General features: G+C 39.5%; 1 protein-coding gene across 5 annotated transcripts in view; it reads left to right on the forward strand.

Moving 5' to 3' along the window:
* Positions 1-20,900, forward strand: part of EXOC6B (exocyst complex component 6B) — a 661,151-nt gene that overhangs the window by 232,140 nt on the left and 408,111 nt on the right. For 4 of the 5 annotated variants that reach the window (XM_032292191.1, XM_032292190.1, XM_032292192.1 and 1 more), the window contains exon 7: positions 13,829-14,005. The exons of the other annotated variant lie outside the window; for it this stretch is intronic. In XM_032292191.1, coding sequence (XP_032148082.1) covers positions 13,829-14,005 — 177 coding nt within the window. The remainder of the gene's footprint in view (positions 1-13,828; positions 14,006-20,900) is intronic. 5 annotated transcript variants of the gene reach the window in all.

Consider the following 20,900-nt stretch of genomic DNA (forward strand, 5'->3'; position numbering starts at 1 on the left):
TGCACATGGCTAGCCAGCTTTCCCAACACCATTTATTGAACAGGGAATCCTTTCCCCATTGCTTGTTTTTGTCTGGTTTGTCAAAGTTCAGATGGTCGTAGATATGTTGTGTTGCCTCCGAGACCTCTGTTCTGTTCCATTGGTCTATATCTCTGTTTTGGTATCAGTACCATGCTGTTTTGATTACTGTAGCCTTGTAGTATAGTTTGAAGTCCGGTAGTGTGATGCCTCCCGCTTTGTTCTTTTTGTTTAGAATTGACTTGGCTATGCGGGCTCTCTTTTGGTTCCATGTGAAGTTTAAGGTGGTTTTTTCCAGTTCTGTGAAGAAGGTCATTGGTAGCTTGATGGGGATAGCATTGAACGTGTAAATTACTTTGGGCAGTATGGCCATTTTCACGATATTGATTCTTCCTAACCATGAACATGGGATGTTTCTCCATCTGTTTGTGTCCTCTCTTATTTCGTTGAGCAGTGGCTTGTAGTTCTCCTTGAAGAGGTTCTTTACGTTCCTTGTTAGTTGTATTCCTAGGTATTTTATTCTCTTTGTGGCAATTGTGAATGGAAGTTTGTTCTTGATTTGGCTCTCTTTAAGTCTGTTGTTGGTGTATAGGAATGCATGTGATTTTTGCACATTGATTTTGTATTCTGAGACTTTGCTGAACTTGCTTATCAGTTTCAGGAGATTTGGGGCTGAGACGATGGGGTCTTCTAGATATACAATCATGTCGTCTGCAAATAGAGACAATTTGACTTCCTCCTTTCCTATTTGAATGCCCTTTATTTCTTTTTCTTGCCTGATTGCTCTGGCTAGAACTTCTAATACTATATTGAATAGCCGTGGTGAGAGAGGGCATCCTTGTCTGGTGCCACATTTCAAGGGGAATGCTTCCAGTTTTTGCCCATTCAGTATGATATTGGCTGTTGGTTTGTCATAAATCGCTTTTATTATTTTGAGATATGTTCCATCAATACCTAGCTTATTGAGGGTTTTTAGCATAAAGGGCTGCTGAATTTTGTCAAAGGCCTTCTCTGCATCAATTGAGATAATCATGTGGTTTTTGTCTTTGGTTCTGTTTATGTGGTGAATTACGTTTATAGACTTGCGTATGTTGAAACAGCCTTGCATCCCCGGGATGAAGCCTACTTGATCATGGTGGATAAGCTTTTTGATGTGCTGTTGCAATCGGCTTGTCAGTTTTTATTGAAGATTTTTGCATCTATGTTCATCATGGATATTGGCCTGAAGTTTTCTTTTCTTGTTGAGTCTCTGCTGGGTTTTGGAATCAGGATGATGTTGGTCTCATAAAATGATTTGGGAAGAATTCCCTCTTTTTGTATTGTTTGGAATAGTTTCAGAAGGAATGGTACCAGCTCCTCTTTGTATGTCTGGTAGAATTCAGCCATGAACCCATCTGGACCTGGGCTTTTTTTGGGTGGTAAGCTCTTAATTGCTGCCTCAACTTCAGACCTTGTTATGGGTCTGTTCAGGGTTTCGGCTTCTTCCTGGTTTAGGCTTCGGAGGAGGCAAGTGTCCAGGAATTTATCCATTTCTTCCAGGTTTATTAGTTTGTGTGCATAGAGTTGTTTGTAATAATCTCTGATGATGGTTTGAATTTCTGTGGAATCTGTGGTGATATCCCCTTTATTGTTTTTTATTGCATCAATTTGGTTATTATCTCTTTTCTTTTTTATTAATCTGGCTAGTGGTCTGTCTATTTTGTTGATCTTTTCAAAAAACCAGCTCCTGGATTTATTGATTTTTTGAAGGGTTTTTTGTGTCTCTATCTCCTTCAGTTCTGCTCTGATCTTAGCTATTTCTTGTCTTCTGGTAGACTTTGAGTTTTTTTGATCTTGCTCCTCTAGCTCTTTCAGTTTTGACAATAGGGTGTCAATTTTTGATCTCTCCTTGCTTCTCATATGGGCACTTACTGCTATATATTTTCCTCTAGAGACTGCTTTAAATGTGTCCCTGAGATTCTGGTATGTTGTGTCTTCATTCTCGTTGGTTTCAAAGAACATCTTTATTTCTGTCTTCATTTCATTGTTTATCCAGTCAACATTCAAGAGCAAGTTGTTCAGTTTCCATGAAGCTGTGCGGTTCTGGGTTAGTTTTTGAATTCTGAATTGTAACTTGATTGCACTGTGGTCTGAGAGACTGTTTGTTACGATTTCCGTTCTTTTGCATTTGCTGAGGAGTGATTTACTCCCAAGTATGTGGTCAATTTTAGAGTAGGTGTGATGTGGTGCTGAGAAGAATGTATATTCTGTGGATTTGGGGTGGAGAGTTCTTTAAATGTCTATTAGGTTTGCTTGGTCCAGGTCTGAGTTCAAGTCCTTGATATTCTTGTTAATTTTCTGTCTGGTTGATCTGTCTAATGTTGACAATGGGGTGTTAAAGTCTCCCACTATTATTGTGTGGGAGTCTAAGTCTCTTTGTAATTCATTAAGAACTTGCCTTATGTATCTGGGTGCTCCTGTATTGGGTGTGTATATATTTAGGATCGTTAGCTCTTCTTGTTGCATTGATCCTTTTACCATTATGTAATGTCCCTCTTTGTCTCTTATGATCTTTGTTGCTTTAAAGTCTAATTTATCAGAGATGAGAATTGCAACTCCTGCTTTTTTTTGCTCTCCATTTGCTTGGTAAATCTTCCTCCATCCCTTTATTTTGAGCCTTTGTGTATCCTTGCATATGAGGTGGGTTTCCTGGATACAGCACACTGATGGGTTTGGCTTTTTATCCAATTTGCCAGTCTGTGTCTTTTGATTGGGGCATTTAGTCCATTTACATTTAGGGTTAATATTGTTATGTGTGAATTTGATACTGCCATTTTGGTGCTAGCTGGGTGTTTTGCCCTTTAGTTGAGCTGGTACTTGTTGTTCCTTTATATGTGTAGAGCCTCTTTCAGGAGCTCTTGTAGAGCTGGCCTGGTGGTGACGAAATCTCTGAGTACTTGCATGTTCCCAAAGGATTTTATTTTTCCTTCACTTATGAAGCTTAGTTTGGCTGGATAGGAGATTCTGGGTTGAAAGTTCTTTTCTTTAAGGATGTTAAATATTGGCCCCCATTCTCTTCTGGCTTGTAGGGTTTCTGCTGAAAGATCTGCTGTGAGTCTGATGGGCTTCCCTTTGTGGGTAACCCGACCTTTCTCTCTGGCTGCCCTTAGTATTTTCTCCTTCATTTCAACCCTGGTGAATCTGACGATTATGTGCCTTGGGGTTGCTCTTCTTGACGAATATCTTTGTGGTCTTCTCTGTATTTCCTGGACTTGAATGTTTGCCTGCCTTGCTAGGTTGGGGAAGTTTTCCTGGGTAATATCCTGAAGAGTATTTTCCAGCTTGGATTCATTCTCTTCGTTGCATTCATGTACGCCTATCAAACGTAGATTAGGTCTTTACACATAGTCCCACATTTCTTGGAGATTTTGTTCATTCCATTTTACCCTTTTTTCTCCAGTCTTGCCTTCCTGTTTTATTTCATTGAGTTGATCTTCGACCTCTGATATCCTTTCTTCTGCTTGGTCAATTCGGCTGTTGATACTTGTGCATGCTTCACGAAGCTCTCGTGTTGTGTTTTTCAGCTCCATCAATTCACTTATATTCCTTTCTATTTTGTCCATTCTCGTTAGCATTTCGTCAAATCTTTTTTCAAGGTTCTTAGTTTCATTGCATTTGGTTAGAACATGTTCTTTAAGTTCACAGAAGTTTCTTACTACCCACCTTCTGAAGTCTGATTCTGTCATTTTATCACACTCGTTCTCCCTCCAACCTTGTTCCCTTGCTGGTGAGGAGTTGTGATCCCTTTTAGGAGGAGAAGTGTTCTGGTTTCGGGTGTTTTCATCCTTTTTGCTCTGGTTTCTTCCCATCTTTAAGGATTTATCCACCTGTCGACTTTGTAGTTGCTGGCTTTCAGATTGGGTCTCAAATCTTTCAGATTGACGCTCTGTTTGTTGATGATGAGGTTATTTCTGTTTCTTGGTTTTCCTTCTGACAGCCTGGCCCCTCTGGTGTAGGTCTGCTGAGGTTCACTCCAGGCCCTGCTTGCCTGGGGTTCACCTGCAGCAGCTGCTGAACAGTAAGGGTTGTTACCAGTTTTCTTCTTCTGCTATCTTTGTCCCAGAAGGATACCCGCCTAGTGTCAATCTGATCTCTCTTTTATGAGGTGTCTCTTTGGATATATAGGGGTCAGGGAGCTGCTTGAGGAGATGGTCTCTTCTTTATAGGAGCTCAAATGGTGAGCTGTGAGCCCTGTTGTTGTTCATTCAGAGCTGCTGGGCAGGTACGTTTAGGTCTGCTGCAGCAGAACTCATAAACTGCTTTTTGTTCCCAGGTGCTCTGTCCCAGGGATTTAGGGCTTTATCTATGAGTTTCCGTTATGCTGCCGCCTTCTTTTTTTTTTTTCCTTCAGACCTGCCCAGCCCAGCAAGGAGGCAGCCTAGTCACTGTTGGCCTATAGAGGCTTTGCTGGGCCGCTGTGGGCTCCGCCCCGCTGCCGAGTGAACTTCCCTGCAGTCCTGTTTATATGGGTGTAGTTAGAACTGCTTTGATGATGGTGGCCCGCCTCTGTTGAGGCGGAGTCTCTCTGCTGTGGCGGGTTGCCTTGGCAACGGCGGGCTGCCTCAGCAATGGCGGGTTGCCATGGCAACAGTGGGCTGCCTCAGCATTGGCAGACTACCTCAGTCCTGGCGGGCTGCCTCGGTAATGGCGGACGCCCCTACCCCACAGAGCTGGACTGTCCCGGGTTCAGCTGCGCTTGCTGTGAAAGTCTCAATCCAGAGTTCCTGGTTGCTGTTCTTTGGTGGGGGTGGGACCATCCGAGCCTGATGGCCTAGCTCCCTGCTTCAGAGTCTTTTTTAAGTTGGTGTTCCAGTCGCCTGTTAAAGAGGTGCTGGGGTCTGTTTGTTTTCCCCTGCGGCCACTCACTGCACTGGCTTAAACAGCGGCACTGAGGTTTGTGGCATTTTTTTTTTTTTTTTTTTGCCCTGGAATCTACTGTCCTGGTTCCCTGCTCAGTCCCCTTTTTAAACAGACGAATGGGCAACTTCCCGTGGCTCCAGTCGCCAGCCAAAAGGGCACCGGGACCGGTGTATTTTGTACGGAGAACCGCGGCTCCGGGGCGCCGACAAAGCAGCCACGCGGGGCAAAGCAGCGGCACCGGCCGGCACAGCCGTGCTGGCCGAAACAGCCGCGCTGGCGACCGTGGAGTTCCTCCGCCTGGGAATTTCCTAGTCTATGGGCAATAAAAATGCGGCGTCCACTCACCCTCTGCGCTTTCACTGGGAGCTGCAATCCTGAGCTGTTCCTAAACAGCCATCTTGGATCCTCCTCTAATCTGTGCTTTTTTTTGTTTGCTGTTTGTGCCTATGAGTAGGCACAAATCCTTTACTTTGAGCCTATGGCTATCATTACATGTGAGATGGGTCTTTGGGAGACAGACGGAGGGGCCTTGTTTTCTTTCTTTTTTTTTTTTTAAAACTTAACTTGCATATCAGTACCTTTTAAGTAGGGTATTTAGACTGTTTATGTTCAAGGTTAATATTGATATTGTTAGCTGGTTGCTTTGTAGTTTCTACGGTGTTATTGCTTTATAGGGTCTTGTGGGCTATGCACTTAAGTATACTTTTGTGGTAGCAAGTATCATTCTTTTGTTTCCATGTTTAGAACTCCCTTAAGGGGCCAGGGTGGTGGCTCATGCCTGTAATCCCAGCACTTTGGGAGGCTAAGGCAGGCAGGTCACCTGAAGTTAGAAGTTTGAAACCAGCCTGGCTAACATGGTGAAACTCCATCTCTATTAAAAACACAAAAAATTAGCTGGTGTGGTAGCGTGCGCCTGTAGTCCCAGCTACTCAGGAGGCTGAGGCATGAGAATCGCTTGAACCCCGGAGGTGGAGGTTGCAGTGAGCTGAGATCATGCCACTGCACTCCAGCCTGGGTGACAGAGTGAGACTGTCCAAAAACAAAAACAAAAACAAAACAAAAAACAAAAAAAAACAAAAAACTCCCTTAAGGATTTAAGGTGGGCCTAGTGTTTCCCTTAGTGTTTGCTTGTTTGGACAAGATTTTTTTTCTCCTTTGCTTATGAAGCTTAGTTGGCTGGATATCAGATTCTTGGTTTGAATTTCTTTTCTGTAACAATACTGACAATATTTTCCTAATCTGTCCTGTCTTGTAAGAGTTCCATTGAGAAGTTCACTGTTAGCCTCATGGGTATCATTTTGTATGTGACATGACCTTTTTCTCTAGCTACCTTCAAGATTTTTTCTTTAGAGTTGAGCTTGGATAGTGTGTTGACTATATGCCTTGATGATGTTCATGTTGTGTAGTATCTTGCAGGTGTTCTTTGGATTTCTTATATCTGTATGTCGACCTCTCCAGTGAGATTAGGGAGGTTTCCTTGAATTGTTCCCTGAAGTGTTTTCCAGGTTGTTGACTTTTTCTTCTTCACTCTTAGGAATGCCAGCAATTCATAGGTTTGGCTGTTTTACATAGTCCCATAGTTCTTGAAGACTTTGTTCATTTTTAAAAATTATTTTTTCTTTATTTTTATCTGACTGGGTTAGTTCAAAGACTGGTCTTTAAGCTCTGTAATTCTTTCTTCCTCTTTGTCCAGCCTATTGCTAAAACTTTCCATTGTATTTTGAAACTCCCTAAGTGAGTTTGTCAATTCCAGAAGCTCTAATTAATTTCTTTTAAATATATTTATCTTTCTCTTCCTCGGTTGATTTAGAAGTTTCTTTTTGTTGATTTTTAACCTTTTCTTAGATCTCATTGAGCTTCCTTGTAGTCCGTTTTGAATTCTTTATCTGTTGTTTCTAAATTTCCATTTTTGTAAGGAGCCATTGCTGGAGTGCTTTTGTGACCTTATGATGGTGTCACTACATTCAGATTTTTCATGGTGCCAGAATATTTGTACTGCTTCCTTCTCAGCTAGAGATACTGGCACTTCTAATTTCTGTAATTCTTTTCTATTTTGGAGACAGAGTCTCACTTTATAATCCAGGCTGGAGTATGGTGGTATGATCTCAGCTCACTGCAACCTCCACCTCCTGGAATCAAGTGATCTTCCCACCTCAGCCTCCAAAATATCTTGGATCACAGCTACAGGCCCCAGGATTTTTTCTTTCTTTCTTTTTTTTTGGTTAGAGTTGGAGTTTCGCCATATTGCCCAGGCTGGTCTTGAACTCTGAGCTCAATCAATCAGCCCAACTTGGCCTCCCAAAGTGCTGGGATTATAGGCATAAGCCACTACTCCTGGCCTATAATCATTTTTGTATGGGTAAAATTTTTAAATTTTTATTTTTTGCCCATATACATATATATATATATATAAACATATATATAAAAATATATATAAACATATATATAAACATATATAAAAAATATATATATAAACATATATATTAAAAAAAATATATATATATATTTTTTTTCCCTTCTCTTTTCCCCTCCCTAGGGCCTGTGACTACAGAGAATGTTGGGCAGGGTCTTTTGGCTTTTTTTCTATGGACTGTGAACTTCTGTCAGCAGATTTTATATTGAGTCTGTGATTGAACTTGGAAGCCAGTAGGTGGCGCATATGGGTCAGTGCTGATTGTGCCCAGTGTGGTTGGATATATATCTGACCTTTTTTTATTGGGAGAAGCTCTTTGTTACCTCAGTTAGTGGGCTGATCTGTGGAGTGTACCCTGGTCTCAGCTCCCAGCTTTGCTCTGGGGGTTGGGGGTGTGGTGAGTAAGATGAAAGGGGTCAGACCCAGCGGGCCCACCTACTGGTCCCCCAGTGGCAGGCACAAGCACTAGTGCTGAAGGAGAATTCAGTGGATGGCCACTAAGTGCCCAGAGGTATGCCTAGATATGGAGCTGGGAAATCTTGGTCCCAAGTTTTCTGCATGGGTCGGGGGCTGTGGGAGGTAGAGGCTTCCCCAACTTCTTGTCCAGGAGAAGAGTGCTCCAGGAACCTGGAGATCTGCCTGGTCCTGGGGTAACTATTAGAACTTTAAAGGTGATATAGTGACCACCTGCCTTAATTTAAACACAAAAGGCCCTAAGTATAATAACCTTATTGATGGAAATCACTTGGGGCTTGATGAAGGTGTAAGAAAACTACTTGCCTATTTATTTGTTTTAAAATATCACACAAAACAGACACACACCACATAAACATACGCCTGTGGACAATAACATACAAATAACTTTTTTGAGATTATCTTAAGATGGCCTTTTTCCTTCATCTTAAATCACCTTTTGTTTGTTTGTTTTCATTTTGTTTGTTTGTTTGAATCTGATACTGGAGTTGCCAAAGAAAGATTCCACAGCTAGTCCCAATAAATGTAAAAAACCATTGTTTGAAACTGCAGCTTTTTAACAGTTATTTTTGTTTGGTGAGACTTGCAGTGATAACTTTGGATGCTTCCTATCTTGATTTTGACATTATTTTCATGGTTATCCTTTGGGGTTCAGACACAAAACAATCACAATTCCACTTTACTGTATTGTTGATGGGATGTTATTTTAGCTTTGGTTTCTCTTAGCCTGGGGAGTTGATATGTGGCTGGTTTAGTCAATTATATGACCATATGGAACAGAAGTAAGTTAGGAGGAATGACAAGAGAAGGTGGGAGAGTCAGTACGATGGTACAATGCTAGCGCAGTCTGGTTCCTTAATCTATGGGACTCTGAGAAGACTTTTGGAACTGACTATGGAGGGAACAAAGCAAAGAAACATTTCTGTCAGCTCTTTTTCAATGGTTATTTTACTTCTAGATTGTGTTCCAGGAGTGCTAAGTATTTATTGTGGGATTCCACATTCTGGTATTAGAAAAGTCCTAAGGCAGGAAGCAAGAAGTGTACCGTAAGTATCCAAGCTGATGTCAGGTTACATTATGTGATACTTCCAGACCTGTTCCGAACTGGTTGCTGATGGTAGCTGGAATAATAGGTGAGACAGAGGATGTAAGTGAAGCACTACCAGTGTCCATTACAGATACATAATACTTGAAATGTATGTAAATGCAAAATTTGTTATAACATACAATGATATTAGATGCCATTAATTATTATGTATAGAAATACTGCTGGGTTTCAGATGTTTCCATAGTAGATAGTGAAACAAGATTCCTGGCCAGTCGTGGTGGCTCACGCCTGTAATCCTAGTACTTTGGGAGGCTGAGGTGGGTGGATCAGTTGAGTCAGGAGTTTGAGAGCAGCCTGGCCAACATGGCGACACCCCATCTCTACTTAAAATACAAAAAATGTGCTGGGCGTAGTGGCATGTGCCTGTAATCCCAGCTACTTAGAAGGCTGAGAATTGCTTGAACCTAGGAGGCAGAGGTGGGGGACAGAGTGAGACCCTGTCTCCAAAAAAAAAAAAAAAAGAAAAAAAGAAAAAAAGATTCCTATTTCTTTTTTAGAGGCAAGACATGTAGAGCTTGTTTGCTTGTTTGTTTGTTTTAATTCAAGAGACTTCACATGTATTTTCGCATTTGAGCCTTGTGGCAACTCTGAGGTACGTTTAATTAATCTTTTTCTTTTTTTATAGATAAGAATATTGCACAGAGAAGTAACCTGCTCAATTAGTATGTTTCAGAGTAAGACCTATCTTTTTCCAAGAAGCTTTGTTTCTCCCCTGTTTAGAGCACCCTGTTATTGAAGCCTATATAATTATATTAGGCCTCCAAGGCTTCTAATCCACAAGCCTAAACCTCTCTACTATTTTCTTATTCGGAAGGTCATTTGTATGTATGCCTCTAATCCACTAGAGGTCAGTATTGGGTTGAGAAAGTCAGGAGCCTTTAGCTTTTGATTCTTAGTATTTTTAACTCTTTGAGTCTTATTGCTGGGTAGCCTTGAAAGTTGTGGTCCACAGTAAATGTTTATTTAATGGCATATATAAGATACCTCATAGACACACTTTGACAGTTTTAGAAGTGTTAATAGTGAATTAGTTTAACAGTCCAGGTTAGGTCATGCTTGTGGGCTCTCCCCTAACTTCTAGTGGGTAGAAAAGCACTCAAGTCCTGTCTTTTATAAATTTTTATTGGGCCAAATCTCATTTTCACATGGATTCCCTTTTGTTATCTCTTACCTTTATATAATAAATATCTAAATTTACTATGTGTATGTCACTTTCTGGACTAGGGGCATTCTAAGAATGGTAGTGTTTTTCTTATCCTGAAAGAGTTGTATACCCTGAGGTGCTTTACTGTCATTGTCACCTCAATACCCAACAGGTTTGCTGAACTCATCTTTTTTTATCCTGCATTCAACTTACTATTTTCATCGTTCTTATTGTTTGGAATGGTCCTGTTGTCTAGTCATCAAGGCGAGAATACTTGGAGTGATTCTTATTTTCTTCTTCTCTTTCATGTACTACATTTAAGTCAGTAAATTCTGTTACTTTTGCTTCTTATAATCTGTTGTTACCTTTATCCAAGTTCTCATAATGTTATTTGGACTGTTTTAGTGATCTGTATTAGATTTCCTGTTTCCAGTCTTTGTCTTCTCCCAGTTGACAAAGGGTTTGTCTGATCTGTAAAGCTGATCCCATTATTCCCTTGCTTACATTCTTTTATTGTTTCTCTAACAGTGAAACTGCTCTATATAGCATCTTTAACTTTATCTCCTGTTATTCCTTTATAACCTATACTCTAATTATACAAAGTTATTTGCCATTCCCTGAGTGGATAATATTTTTTTATACATAGTCCTTTCTTATGCTGTTTCATTCTTCTGGAATGGTTACTCTTTCCATTTATCTCTGAAAAAAATCGTATTTATCTTTTATCATATTTATCTTTTCTTTGCCTATTTGATTCCTGTAATAGTATGATGTGAGATTCAGGAGTCAGGGTCTCCGTCTTATTTCTTTATATCACCAGTGTGCAACACAATGCTTGGTGCCATGTAGACATTTAATACGTGTTTGACTGAAGGTAGGAGTACAGAGAGAAAGTATCATAAGTTAGAGCAGTGAGAAATAGCTTTCTAAAGGAAGAAAAATTTTAATTGGGTTTTGTAGAAAGAGTTAGATTGAAGCAGGGAAAGGTAATCAGGTAGAGAAATGGCATAAGTAAAGATATAGAAGTGGAAATTTACCTAGTGTATTAGGAGGTAGAGTCTCATCTGATTGGAAGATTCATCTTGGAGGGTATTAGGTAAGTACATTGGAAAATTAGGTTTAGCTTCCATTATGGTGGAATTTAAGTGATCGATTATGGATTTTAGGTTTCTTTAAAGCCCCCTCCTCCCCAATATCTCTCATATTTAATTGGCATGATGAATAAATGTGATTTAAGAAGAGCCTGGCTGCATTAGGTAGGGGGATTGTAATGGGAAGGTGATTAGTTCCATTTTAGGTATGTTGGAAATGAGGCGATGGTGGAACACACATTAGTAATAGGAAATGGGACATGTGCTACTGGATTTTGGGAGAGTAGAAAGTGGTTCTGCTCAATTTCTCTCTATTAGGAAATCAGAGAAGAATATATATGAGGGACTCTTGAGGAAGAGGTGGTTAAGTGTGTAAAAATTACTTACAAATAGATTGAACAGCTAAGAAAATGAAAGCACCTAAATGCTTTCTAAGATCTAGCTGCTGTTTATATGCTTTGTACCCCCTCCCTCTACTCCAGCCTAGTCAGCAGAAATCAGTCAGCTGCTTCTTTCCCACATTATTATAATGGTTGTCTCTGGAGGGATAGAATCAGTGGTCTTGATAAAACAGCATAGCATGTTAGAAAATATCTATGAAGGGCTTTTTCTTTTTGTCATTTTCATGGACTTCAATGCTTCATTTTCATGGACTTCAGCGTTACATTTTCAGTTTAATATATATTATATGTATTTATATATTTATATCTGTATTTAGTCTTTACCACCTCCTGCAAGTCCCATAACATACATTTTGAATAGAGGATAACTTTCATTTGTTCATTGCTTTTGAAACACTGACAATATTTTATTGATTGTAAAAGAAAAATAATTAACAGGATTCAATAAAGTACAACTTACTTATGAAAGCGTTTGATTTTGCTGTACTGAAAGATGATAGAGTTAAGGGAGCAAATGATTACTCTCTAGCTCAGAGTTTGCTTTTTTAAAATATGAAAGTTTTAAAGGAAGTTCTACCTTCCTTTGTGCTTCTGGAGTCCTTGATCCCTTTTTGTATATTTTGCATTGGAAGTATGTGGGGAAGAACATCTTACTTTTGAGAAAAATAGGAAGAATATTCTATTTAACTTGGTTTCTGAAAGGCTTAGAGGATATTGTGTCTTGTATAAACCTAAATTAAATGACTTTGGGTAATTCTCTATCTCAGTTTGTTACTGAAGCCATGTATTTATGTAAATCTAACCAAAATATCAATGGGTAATATGTAGAGAAACAAGTATGTCCATTGATTGAAATCTCTGGAATGTACATTCTTTTCATTTTCTTGGCAGAAACTAGTTTACATAGTTGAAGTTTTTCTCTGCCTTGTTATAATTGTCTCATTTGACCATGCCTGGACTTTTTATGTTATATTTATCTTCATTTCTTTAATCTTATACAGAAGATTTGGAGACTGATTTTTCTCCTGGTCTAATCTCTATTTGCCACTGAGGAGAAATATCATATATTGATTAAGAAATGTATACTTTCAGAGGTCACATTCTCAAGCTTTTTGTCTTGGGGTGATACCAAATATTACATTAAAAGAAAGAAAAAAAGGAAAGTTCCATTGGGAAATGTTTTTGGAACATGCTGGATTAAGCCAAATTAAATAAGTTTCTTTAAAATAGGACTTCTTCCAGCTTTTATTCTGTTAGTGTGCATTACATATCTATAAGAAGGCTTCATGGGATGCAAGGTTTCCTGTTGATTTGACCACAGCTCATTTTTGGGAAACATTTTGGTCATGCTTTGAGGGACTGTTGGTGTAGTGGAAATATCACTGATTTGAAATTTAGGAGATCATACTTTAGGAGCTTCTGATTTACCACTCTCTTGCCTTGTGACTTCAAACAAATCCCTTGTTTTCTAGCCTCAGTTTCCTGAGTGGTGATTAAGGTAACTTCTAGCTCTAATAATGTGTGGTTTAATATTTCTGTTGTTGACTCTGGATAGTCACACTTTCTATGTCTCTGTATCTATTGAAACCATGCCATCATTTCAGTTAAGTTTTTTTTTTTTAGGCGGAAGGGATTATGCTACCTTTTCTAGGGTTCAGAAGAAAAAAAATCCTTTAAAACCCTGTTTTCCACAGATCACAGTCATGGAATCCTATTGGATTACTTAGTTAAATCATTTTCTGAAGATAATTCATTCTCCTGATTATATTTCATTGGTCTCTTATATCCACATAACTGTTTTTGACAGTCTCTTAAGCCTAAATGAGTTAAAATTAATTCTAAGCTCTCACCCTTTCTCCTCCAAACATTATGGCCTCAATGTGGTATTTCCTTGTAAAAGATAAATAGTAGGCCTTTGCACTAATCTCCTGGCCTACTTAGGCAAAAATGGATAGATTTCTTTTTGTGAAGATTTAATGGATATATTAGAAAAGTATTATGATAATATTGACTGATTATCTGTTTTCTTTGTTAACTTGGAAAATGAGTTAAAATAGGATAGCTTCAGGGTTAAAAAGGTATACATTAATGTGTTTGGTTTTCTATCTGAGACTAAAGCTTTATGTACTAAGGCCTTTTGTTGTAATATCTTAAGATACCAATTTGTTCAAAATTAGAAGTTCATTGAAAGCTTAATTAAGTTTTGTTTCTTTTTTCTTTCTTTCTCTCTCCCTACCCCCACCATTTTGGTGTGTTTGTGTGTGTTTTTCTCTATCCTAGGCCCAACAACAAAGAAACCTGGATAACATCGTCTTGCAACAACCCAGAATAGGTAGCAAGAGGAAATCTAAGAAAGATACATATATAATCTTTGATACAGAGATAGAAAGTACTAGCCCCAAGTCTGAACAGGATTCAGGAATTCTGGATGTTGAAGACGAGGAAGACGATGAAGAGGTAACTAACACTTGAAGTGGGGAAGTGAGGCTTTTTATTTATTATTATTATACTTTAATTTCTGGGGTACATGTGCAGATTGTGCAGGTTTGTTAAATAGGTATACATGTGCCATGGTGGTTGGCTGTATCCATCGACCTGTCATCTACATTAGGTATTTCTCCTAATGCTATCCCTCCCCTAACCCCCCACCACTAGCACCACCAACAGGCTCCGGTGTGTGACGTTCTTTTCCCTGTGTCCATGTGTTCTCATTGTTTAACTCCCACTTATGAGTGAGAACATGTGGTGTTTGGTTTTCTGTTCCTGTGTTAGTTTGCTGAGAATGATGGTTTCCAGCTTTATCCATGTCCCTGCAAAGGACACGAACTCATTCTTTTTTATGGCTGTATAGTATTCCATGCTACCAATGTGCCACATTTTCTTTCTCCAGTCTATCATAGATGGGCATTTGGGTTGGTTCCAAGTCTTTGCTCTTGTGAACAGTGCTTCAGTAAACATATATGTGCATGTGTCTTTATAGCAGAATGATTTATAATCTTTTGGGTGTATACCTAGTAGTAGGATTGCTGGGTCAAATGGTATTTCTAGTTCTAGATTCTTGAGGAGTTGCCCCACTATCTTCCACAATGGCTGAACTAATTTACTGTCTCACCAACAGTGTAGAAGTGTTCCTATTTCTCCACATCCTCTCCAGTGTCTGTTGTCTCCTGAATTTTTAATGATTGCCATTCTAACTGACATGAGATGGCATCTCAATGTGGTTTTGATTTGCATTTTTCTAATGAACAGTGATGATAAGCTTTTTTTCATGTTTGTTGGCTGCATAAATTTTTTCTTTTGAGAAATGTCTGTTCATATCTTTTACCTATTTTTTGATGGGGTTGTTTTTTTCTCATACATTTGTTAAAGTTCTTTGTAGATCTTTGTCAGATGGGTAGATTGCAAAAATCTTCTCCCATTCTGTAGGTTGCCTGTTCACTCTGATGATAGTTTCTTTTGCTGTGCAGAAGCTGTTTAGTTTAATTAGATCCCATTTGTCAATTTTGGCTTTTCTTGCCATTGCTTTTGGTGTTTTAGTCATGAAATCTTTGCCAATGCCTATGTCCTGAATGGTATTGCCTAGGTTTTCTTCTAGGGTTTTTATGGTTTTAGGTCTTATGTTTAAATCTTTAATCTATCTTGAGTTAATTTTTGTGTAAAGTGTAAAGAAGGGGTCCAGTTTCAGTTTTCTGCATATGGCTAGCCAGTTTTCTCAACACCATTTATTAAATAAGTAATCCTTTTCTCGTTGCTTGTTTTTGTCAGGTTTGCCAAAGACCTGATGGTTGTAGATGTGTGTTGTTATTTCTGAGGCCTCTGTTCTGTTCCATTGGTCTATATATCTGTTTTGGTACCAGTACCATGCTGTTTTGGTTATTGTAGCCTTGTAGTATAGTCTGAAGTAAGATAGTGTGATGCCTCCAGCTTTGTTCTTTTTGCTTAGGATTGTCTTGGCTATATGGGCTCTTTTTTGGTTCCATATGAAATTTAAAGTCACTTTTTTCTAATTATATGAAGAAAGTCAATGGTAGCTTGATGGGGATAGCATTTAATCTATAAATTACTTGGGGCAGTATGTCCATTTTCACAATATTGATTCTTCCTATCCATGAGCATGTAATGTTTTTCCATTTGTTTGTGTCCTCTCTTACTTCCTTGAGCAGTGGTTTGTAGTTCTCCTTGAAGAGGTCTTTCACATCCCATGTAAGTTGTATTCTTAAGTATTTTATTCTCATTGTAGCAATTGTGAATGGGAATTCACTCATGATTTGGCTCTCTGTTTGTCTTATTGGAAGGAATGCTTGTGATTTTTGCACATTAATTTTGTATCCTGAGACTTTGCTGAAGTTGCTTATCAGCTTAAGGAGTTTTTGAGATGATGGGGTTTTCTAAATATACAATCATGTCATCTGCAAACAGAGACAATTTGACTTCCTCTCTTCCTAGTCAAATATTCTTTATTTCCTTCTCTTACCTGATTGCCCTGGCCAGAACTTCCAATACTATGTTGAATAGGTGTGGTGAAAGAGGGCATCATTGTCTTGTGCTGGTTTTCAAAGGGAATGCTTCCACCTTTTGCCCATTCAATATGATATTGGCTGTGGGTTTGTCATAAATAACTCTTGTTATTTTGAGATACATTCCATCAATACCTAGTTAATTGAGAGTTTTTAGCATGAAGGGTTGTGGAATTATATCAAAGGGCTTTTCTGCATTTATTGAGCTAATTATGTGGCTTCTGTTATTGGTTCTGTTTATGTGATGGATTACATTTATTGATTTGCATATGTTGAACCAGCGTTGTATCCCAGAGATAAAGCCGACTTGATTGTGGTTGATAAGCTTTTTGATGTGCTGCTGGATTCAGTTTGCCAGCATTTTATTGAGGATTTTTGCATTGATGTTCATCAGGGATATTGGCCTGAAATTTTCTTTTTTTGTTGTGTCTCTGTCACGTTTTGGTATTAGGATGATGCTGGCCTCATACAATGAGTTAGGGAGGAGTCCCTCTTTTTCTCTTGATTGGAATAGTTTCAGAAGGAATGGTACCAGCTCCTCTTTGTACGTCTGGTAGAATTCAGCTGTGAATCCATCTGGTTTTGGGCTTGTTTTGCTTGGTAGGCTATTAAATACTGCCTCAATTTCAGAACTTGTTATTGGTCTATTCAGGGATTTGACTTCTTCCTGGTTTAGTCTTGGAAGGGTGTATGTGTCCAGGAATTTATCCTTTTCTGGTAGATGTTCTAGTTTATTTGCGTAGGAGTGTTTATTGTAGTCTCTGATGGTAGTTTGTATTTCTGTGGGATCAGTGGTGATAGCCCCTTTATCATTTTTTATTGTGTCTATTTGACTCTTCCCTCTTTTCTTCTTTATTAGTCTGGCTAGTAGTCTATCTGTTTTGTTAATGTTTTCAAAAAGCTAGCTCCTGGATTCATAGACTTTTTTTTGAAGGGTGTTTCGTGTCTGTATGTCCTTCAGTCCTGCTCTGATCTTAGTTATTTCTTGTCTTCTGCTAGCTTTTGATTTGGTTTGCTCTTGCTTCTCTAGTTCTTTTGATTGTAATGTAAGAGTATCAATTTTAGATATTTTCTGTTTTCCCCTATGGGCATTTAGTGCTATAAATTTCCCTCTGAACACTGCTTTAGCTGTGTCCTGGAGATTCTGGTACCTTGTGTCTTTGTTCTCATTGGTTTCAAAGAACTTATTTATTTGTGCCTTAATTTGTTATTTACCCAGTAGTCATTCGGGAGCAGCTTGTTCAGTTTCTATGCAGTTGTGCAATTTTGAGTGAGTTTCTTAATCCTGAGTTCTAATTTGATTGCACTGTGGTCTGAGAGACTGTTTGTTATGATTTCCATTCTTTTGCATTTGCGGAGGAGTGTTTTACTTCCAATTATGTGGCCAATTTTAGAATAAGTGTGATGTGGTGCTAAGAAGAATGTATATTCTGTTAATTTGGGCTGGAGAGTTCTGTAGATGTCTATTAGGTCCACTTAGTCCAGAGCTAAGTTCAAGTCCTGAATATTCTTGTTAAGTTTCTGTCTCATTGATGTGTCTAATATTGACAGTGGGTTGTTAATGTCTCCCATTATTAATGTGTGGGAGACTAAGTCTCTTTGTAGGTCATTAAGAACTTACTTTATGAATCTGGATGCTCCTGTATTGGGTGCATATATATTTAGGATAGCTCTTCTTGTTGCATTGATCCCTTTACCATTATGTAATGCCCTTCTTTGTCTTTTTTGGTTTAATGTCTGTTTTATCAGAGACTAGGATTGCAACCCCTGCTTTATTTATTTATTTATTTTTGGAGTTCCATTTGCTTGGTAAATATTCCTCCATCCCTTTATTTTGAGCCATTCTCCCCGTCACTTTCAGGTACACCAGTGAAACATAGGTTGGTCTTTTCACATAGTCCCATATTTCTTGGAGGCGTTGTTCATTCCTTTTCATTCTGTTTTCTCTAATCTTGTCTTCACGCTTTATTTCATTAAGTTGATCTTCAATCTCTGGATCTCCTTTCTTCTGCTTGATTGATTCAGCTATTAATACTTGTGTATGCTTCATGAAGTTCTCATGCTGTGTTTTTCAGCTCCATCAGGTCATTTATGGTCTTCTCTAAGCTGGTTATTCTAGATAGTAATTCCTCTAACCTTTTTTCAAGATTCTTAGCTTGCTTGCATTGGGTTAGAACATGCTTCTTTAGCTCGGAGGAGTTTGTTATTACCCACTTTCTGAAGCCTACTTCTGTCAATTTGTCAAACTCATTCTCTATCCACTTTTGGGTTTTTTTGCTGGCAAGGAGTTGTGGCCCTTTGGAGGAGAAGAGGCGTTCTAGTTTTTGGAATTTTCAGCCTTTTTGCACTGTTTTTTCCTTATTTTCATGGATTTATCTACCTTTGGTCTTTAATGCTAATGACCTTCAGATTGGTTTTTTGTGTGGATGTCCATTTTGTTGATGTAGATGCTATTCCTTTCTGTTTGTTAGTTTTCCTTCTAACAGTCATGCCCCTCTGCTGCAGGTCTGTTGGAGTTTGCTGGAGGTCTACTCCAGACCCTTGGGTAATACCAGTGGAGGCTGCAGAACAGCAAAGATTGCTGCCTGTTCCTTCCTCTGGAAGCTTCCTCCCAGAAGGGCACCCATCAGATACCAGCTGGAGCTCTTCTGTATGAGGTGTTTGTCTACGCCTACTGGGAGGTGTCTCCCAGTCAGGAGGCACGGGGGTCAGGGTCCCACTTGAGGAGACAGTCTGTCCTTTAGCAGAGCTCGAGTGCTGTGTTGGGAGATCCACTGCTCTTTTCAGAGCCAGCAGGCAGGGACGTTTAAGTCTTCCGAAGCTGCGTGCACAGCCACCCCTTCTCCCAAGTGCTCTGTCCCATGGAGATGGGAGTTTTATCTATAAGCCCCTGACTGAGGCTGCTGCCTCTCTTTCAGAGTTGCCCTGCCCAGAGAGGAGGAATCTAGAGAGGCACTCTGGCTACAGCAGCTTTGCTAAGTTGTGGTGGGCTCTGCGCAGTCTGAACCTCCCAGTGGCTTTGTTTACACGGTGAGGGGAAAACCGCCTACTAAAGTCTCAGTAATGGCAGACACCCCTGCCCCCACCAAGTTCAAGCATCTTAGGTTGACTTTGGACTGCCATGCTGGTTGTGAGAATTTCAAGCTAGTGGATCTGAGCTTGCTGGGCTCCTTCAGGGTGGGATCCACTGAGCTAGACAACTTGCCTCCCTGGATTCAGCCCCTTTTCCAGGATAGTGAATAATTCTGTCTCACTGGTGGTCCAGGTGCCACTGGGGTATTAAAAAAAAAAAACTCCTGCAGCTAGCTCAGTGTTTGCCCAAACAGCTGCCCAGTTTTCTGCTTGAAACCCAGGGCCCTGGTGGCATAGACACCTGAGGGAATCTCCTGGTCTATGGGTTGTGAAGACCATGGGAAAAGCATGGTATTTGGGCTATAGTGCACCATTCTTCATGGCACAGTCTCTTGCACCTTCCCTTGGCTAGGGGAAGGAGTTCCCAGACCTGTTGCACTTCCTGGGTGAGTTGACACTCCATCTGCTTTGGCTCACAATGCATGGGCTGCACCCACTGTCTAACCAGTCCCAATGTGATGAGCTGGGTACCTGAGTTGGAAATGCAGAAATCACCCACCTTCTGCGCTGATCTCACAGGGAGCTGCAGACCAGAGCTGTTCCTATTCAGCCATCTTGCCAGCCACCTGGGAAGTGAGACTATTTTTAAGCTTAAAGAGTATGGTTGAGATGTGATGAAGAGTTTATCCATATAATATAGTTTGTGTGATTTTCTGGATATTAAATACCATTTGAATACAAATAAGACTCAATTTAAGGAAACTGAAGTTACATTAAGATAATTTAGATACTGATTCTTTTTAAAGAATTGAAATTTTAAATTAACTCTTCTAGTTTTGAAAAGTTTCAGGGTTTTAAAATTCTGTACTGACTGGGAACTACCCTAAGGGAAGAGCAAAATTTATCTGCCTAGAGACAGGAAGTCTAGGTGACCTTGGCTGAAACTGCAACAGTTACTCAAGATAAATAAAAAATGTTACTTCAAAAACTGAGGAGTGAACAAATAGATTTTTTACCTTGACACTGGTTCAGAAGGAAAATACAAAAAGATTCCAGAAAGTTGAGAGTGCATTTCTGGAGGAAATAAATATATGAGTGATTACAAGTTAACTGGGAATGTTGTGACATATTCATAACCTCATAGATTAGTTCTTTGTCACTGTTAGGGAAGAATAGGATTAAGTGCCTTAACTAGTACATATTTTTATATCTTTCTTTGTAGTTAGAAGTATGTTGTGTTTTTCTTTTTATTATACTTTAAGTTCTGGAGTACATGTGCAGATGTTGCAGGATTATTGCATAAGTATGTACATGCCATGGTGGTTTGCTGCCTCCATCCCCATCACCTACATCTGGCATTTCTTCCAATGTTATCCCTCCCCAACCTCCACACTCCTGGCTATCCCTCCCCTAGCCCTCAACCCCAAACAGACCTCAGTGTGTGATATTCTCCTCCCTGTGTCCATGTGTTCTCATTGTTCAACACCCACCTATGAGTGAGAACATGCGGTGTTTGGTTTTCTGTTCTTGTGTCAGTTTGCTGAGAATTATGATTTCCAGATTCATCCATGCCCCTACAAAGGACAGGAACTCATCTTTTTTATGGCTGCATAGTATTCTATGGTGTATACATGCCACATTTTTTTGTCCAGTCTATCATCGATGGGCATTTGGGTTGGTTCTAGGTCTTTGCTATTGTAAACAGTGCCGCAATGAACATACGTGTGCATGTGTCTTTATAATGAAATGATTTATCATCCTTT

This window comes from Sapajus apella, unplaced genomic scaffold (assembly GCF_009761245.1).
Source record: "Sapajus apella isolate SASKATOON/1434 unplaced genomic scaffold, GSC_monkey_1.0 scaffold26, whole genome shotgun sequence".
NCBI lineage: Eukaryota > Metazoa > Chordata > Mammalia > Primates > Cebidae > Sapajus > Sapajus apella.